This window comes from Chrysochloris asiatica, unplaced genomic scaffold (assembly GCF_000296735.1).
Source record: "Chrysochloris asiatica unplaced genomic scaffold, ChrAsi1.0 scaffold00432, whole genome shotgun sequence".
NCBI classification, from domain to species: Eukaryota; Metazoa; Chordata; class Mammalia; order Afrosoricida; family Chrysochloridae; genus Chrysochloris; species Chrysochloris asiatica.
This window is the reverse complement of record NW_006408950.1, coordinates 923,917-929,506: the sequence shown is the minus strand read 5'-3', so window position 1 is coordinate 929,506 and position 5,590 is coordinate 923,917. Positions and strand designations below refer to the sequence as shown.

General features: G+C 43.6%; 1 protein-coding gene across 1 annotated transcript; it reads right to left on the bottom strand.

The window, feature by feature from the left end:
• Window positions 1-4,816: 4,816 nt before the first annotated feature.
• CCDC70 (coiled-coil domain containing 70) lies at window positions 4,817-5,521 on the bottom strand. The gene has a single exon (XM_006876939.1). It carries the CDS (start codon window positions 5,519-5,521, stop codon window positions 4,817-4,819), a length of 705 nt encoding a protein of 234 aa, XP_006877001.1.
• Window positions 5,522-5,590: the final 69 nt, after the last annotated feature.

Below are 5,590 nucleotides of genomic sequence, written 5' to 3'. Positions count from 1 at the left end.
TATCCTTCTTGATGGTGTCTTATAAAGGGGGAGAATAGACATGAAAACTGAGTCATACATGGGCAAAACATGATGTGAAAATACATTCACAAGCAGCAAAGGATTGCTGGCAGCCACTAGAAGCTAGAAGGCAGGGAAAAGTTTTACTTTCAAGGCCCTCAGAAGAAATCAACATGGCTGAAATTCTGATTTGAACTCCTTGTCTTCAGAAACGGGAGACTTCGTTATTTTTATGTTCTGTTATCACTTTGTGATATTTTGTTGTGGAAGTCCTAGGAAACTAAGACAAAAGGGATGCTGGCTACACAGCTTACTGTTGGGTGGCAATGAACAAGAAAGGTGGAATTCACCCAAGTGTTGATCAACTCTGGAATCTAATCAGCAATCTAATGTGTCCTCGGTACATTCTTCATCTCCTTCCTCTGGAAAGTCCCACTTCTTCTCTTCAGCCTCTTCTTAGTGTTGGACACACCATTCCATCATTATCCCAGTCAGGAAACTGTGTTATCCTTGACACCTGCCTCCTGCCTATCACAAAATCCAATTCATCCCCAAGCCAGTGTAGTCTGATCTGCCACCAATAGCTTTCCAAGCAGCCTGCTCCACTTCACCTACACTTCACTTTTGCCTGGAGCAGAGCATCATCATCTCTTTCCTGCTTTGACCTGCTGAGTGATCTTGCTCTTCCTCCCTTCCAGACTTCTTCTTCAAGCAGAAGGTGCCACTCCAACTTTTTAAGTCCACACAAACCACCTAGGGACCTTAGTAAGATGCAAAGTCTGATTTAATAGGTTGGGACAGGTTTGAGATTCTGCATTTCCAACAAGTTCCCAGGTGAGGGCGATGCTCCTAGCCAATGGACTACACTTTGAAGATCCAGAATGTCTTCTAAAATGAAAGTCTAAATGTCTTATTCCCTTCCTCAAAGTCTTTCAGTGGCTTCCTATTGTTCACAAGACTTTACATCATTAGTTACTAAACTACTGGATCTGTATGTTGTTGTTAAGTGCTGTTGAGTCAGTTCCAACCCATAGCGACCCTGTATAGGGTTTCCAAGGAATGGCTGGTGAACTTGAACTGCCGACCTTGTGGTTCAAACTGACTTTGCATTTCAGAGCATTAACCCACAGTGCCACACCAGAACTGGTTCCATATGGCCCCATTTTAATGATCAATTTTGTGTCAACTTGGCCAAACACTAGTCTAGTTGCTGTTCATAATATAATCTAATATAATCACTTTCTATAATGTAATGTAATAGAATGTAACAGTTGAAAAGGGAGTTTCCTTTGGCTGTATTCTACCCCTAGACATAAATAGATATTTTGACAGAATCATTCTGTCTTTTCATTGCCTTACCTACAGATCTTGGGACAAAAGACTGCAGGAGTCAGCCTGTCAGCCGACCTATGGATTTTGGGTTTGGCAGTCCCCACAATTGTATGAGCCAATCCCTTGAAACAAATCTCCCTATTCCTCTTCAATGTGTGAAGGTGAGTCAAAAGTATCACTACAAAATTATAGACTTCCTCATTAAGCAACAATTTCAAAATGTGAAATGACTGTTTCTCAACATATCCTCCATCTAGATCTGTATATTTCTTTCCCCAAAGAATTTTGCACTCTTAAATTTACACACCAAAATGGCAGTTTTAGCATCTTTTAGGGACTCGGATCATGTTCCTTTCCAATGTCCTTTGAGTTTGTTGTTGTTGTTGTTGGTAACAGCCGTCAAGTCAGTTCCGACCCATAGCAATCCTGCATAGGGTTTCCGAGGAGCAGCTGGTGAATTTGAGCTGTCGACCTTGTGGTACGAACCGACCTTGAGCCCAGTGCTTATCCTACAGTATAAAGTACATCTTACAGTGAAGGGGTAAGATCAGAGCTATAGGGTGGATGGGACAAGATCTCTCACATAAATTCTCATAGGACAGCCTTTATTACCCTTGAAAGATGAGTAGGTGCATTGTTGTGATTGGAAAAACTCTTTGGCATAACTTTCCTGGCCTTCGCATTTTTCCATTCTCTTAAAATTTCTTCCTAATAAGCCTCTGTGATCATCCTACATCCTTTGAGAAAATACATCAAGATGATCCCTTTGGAGTCCCAAAAACAGTCTCTATACTTTCTGAGCTGACCTGCCTTGATTTTAACTGATTCAGCAGATCCTTTGGGAAGCTGTTGTTCTGATTGAACATTACTTTGAAGACACTAAGACGACTAAGACAAGTGTATTACTGAAAGAACTTGTATGTAGCCATCTGCTGATCAGAGACATGTTTAAACACGTTTTGTTTAGAAAAACCTTGGGCATATCTGAACTGGAACCCTCATAGCACTATTTTTTACTTTCCCCCTTGTGTATCCATTTCTATTTCTCTGGGGAACATTAAGACACCCATGTTCACCAAACCATCAACAGGTTCTCAAATTGCTGCAATTATTCCTGGGCTTTGGCCTTCACCAGTACTGTTCTCTTTGCTAGAATGTTCCCCTGCTGCTCAGTCCCTGTCCCATAACTAAGCCATAGTTGACTATGAGATTTTGCCCTGCCATAACTTCCTCTAGAAAACATTTCTGGATTTATTCTTCATTCACTTTGCAAGAGTGGATTAAAAGACATCAAAGTAATCTTGGACATTGAAAGTTCACAGCTGTTTGCTGGATACAAGAAGAAATCACAGAAGGACAGTCCCTTTATTCATCTGTCACAAAGCTAGCTAGCTAGCTCTCAAAATGGCTCTGTGGGATGCTGTTCAGGGGTTTTATTTCTATTCATGGCATACCTCCTTCTCTGACTCCATTGGTTTTTTTTTGTTGTTGTTGTTGTTTTTTTGTCTTAAGGTCTTCTCCTGTTTTTGTCCTTGGTGGAATCACTTGGGATTGCCGAGCTTGCCCTGGGGTTCCTGTCTTCTGCGCACCATAATTGGTATGGAGAATCCTCTGGAATGCCTTTCCCTGAAGAGGCTTCTCCACATCACCATCTTCTCCCCTGATGGTGTACAGAGACCCACAGGGAACTGAGGAGGCAAAGGTGGGTGTCTGACAAAGAAACAACTGCTCCTGTCCACTGCCCCAGTTCTGATTGCTCCAGGGTCAGCTTGGCGTTCACTGGGGGCCTTGCAGGGAACCCAAACTTTCCAGAGCAATCTGTAACCACGGAGGCCTAGCTTCTACTGGGAGTTGACCCACTCTCCTGGTATGGAGAAACTTTGCTCATCATACCTAAGGTAACTATAAAACCCCCTCTCCTTCGCTTGCCTCTCCGTCTCTCTACTGTCACCTAAAACCACAGCAAACTGCATTACATCTCATCCAGCCCTGACATCATTGCTAAGCTCCTCTAAAGTCATGTTCTACAGACCAGAGCCATGTTAGAAAAGGAAAATGGCCATCTAGGTTCAAGTTCTGGCCATTCCATTTATTATTTCCTTATCACATGAGATCACTTTGCTTCTCTGAGGTCTCAGCTTTGTCATCTGTAGAATTAGGATAAGTCTTCCCTATCATCCCACTATCTCCCTATGCTCCTTGGAGGCCAAGATGGCCAAACTTCATCTCTCATACTTCGGACACGTTGTCAGGAGGGACCAGTTGCTGGAGAAGGATATCATGTTTGGAGGTGGAGGGTCAGAGAAAAAGAAGAAGACCCCCAGTGAGATGGATTGCCCAAGTGGCAGCATTGATGGATTCAAGCGCGGCAACAGTAGTGAGGTTGACCCAGGATCGGGCAGTGTTTCATTCTGCTGTGCATAGGGTCGTTATGAGTCGGTACCGACTCAATGGCACCTAACAACAACAACATCATTCCACAGAGTTGTGATGGCAGCTAAATGAGTTGGCAAATGAGAAAGTGCTTGCTGATAGTGGGGACCCACCAAGGTAGATAATGTATTAATCACAATGAGAGGTCAGGCCTCAGCAAAAGGAAAGCAGAAGATAGTCCTGATGTTTCTTATTCTTAGTTATTTCTATGACAGTCCCCATATACACCATTTAGTCTCCCCACCCCCAGAAGAAAATTTGGTTACTTAAATTGTTGACCACATACATTGGTGTAAATCCATTTAAAAAAAAGAAAAATCAATATAAGGAAAGAAACCCAAAAGAATTTATAAGAAAAAGCCAGGTGTGGTGAAATTTGTGTGAATTTCCAGGGATGACCAGTGTGTTTTGGTGAGACATGCATTTGAACACCAGCGTAATGCCAAGGGTCTGTTCTCATGGGCAGCTGAGAAGTTCAGGAGTAATCCAGGTCTACCAGCAAGTGTACCATTAAGGTATTCTGCTTATATGGTTGAAATGGCTGGCCAGTAAATTGTTAACAGCTTTGTGGTCTTGAAATCTCTCAGCCCACTCCAGGCCTCCAAGACTGTCCAGATTGGAGAACAGATGATTTCCCAACAGAGTGACAGAGCCAGGGATGTCTCAGTCCCTTTCTGCCAGATGTGTTTCAAACCGGTGTTGTCAGAGACTCATCTTGCCCCCACTCTGACTCTTCTAAAGAGAACAACAGTGTGTCTAATTACAAACACTACACATGCAGGGCTCATTGTGAACTGCCCAAGACCAAATTCTGTGGACAAAAACACAGCCTGGGGGATGGGAATATAACGTTGGAGAATCACAAAACATGAGAAAAATGAAACTGGCTTTCCTGAAGAAGTTAGTTTTCCAAACCTCCACTTAGGACTTTATTAGATCTTTCAACTCAAGGAGACAAATAAGTACCTATTGTCTCCAGTACATGGGGTCATCCTGGACTTAATCCCAATCCAGCAGAGTCTGTACCCCACTGAGTCTTCCTCTCCTGCCTTTATGCCCTACCTCGGGAGAGGGCTGCTGATCGCAGCCCTCCATTGACATTGTAGGGCCCATCTTCCAGCATCAGTTCCTCAGCAATATTGCCAACTCCTCCTTCCACCCACAATGCTTTCTCTTCCTCCCAAAGGGCATTCTCTTCCTCCCATAGGGACTTCTTATCCTCCCACAGGGCCTTCTCCTCCTCAAGGAGGGCTCGTTCCTCTCCCCACAGGGCTTTTTCTTCTTCCCACAGTGCCTTGTCCTCTTGAAGAAGATTCCGGTTTCGTTCCCAGAGGGCATGGTCCTCTTTCCAGAAGGCCTTATCTTCCTTCCAGAAAGTGTGGTATTTTTTCCAAAAGATTGTCTCTTCTTCCCGGAAACATTTTTCCATTTCCCAGAAGGTTTTTTCTTCTTTCCAGAAGATTTTCTCCTCTTCCCAGAAAGGTCTCTCCTCTTCCCAAAAGCCCGAGATCTGGCCTCGGAAGGCACAAATTTTGCCTCGGAAGTTCCACAGCTCTTTCCTGAAGTCTACTATTTTCTCATGGAAATTTTTCATTTCACTCCGAAAAGCCTTTTCCTCCTGTAGTTTATGGATTAGTTTATTCTGGCGAATATTAGGAGAGGAGACCACTAGTGGCCGGAAACAAACAAGCCCTATCCACTTGCTCCACTTGAAGGAAAATATCTTCCTAGCCAGCCAGAATGCTGAGGTAGCCATGATAGAGAATCGATGTTGGCCAAGGCCAGGTCAGTTGGTCAGACCCTGTAGGGGCACAAAAGAGAACAT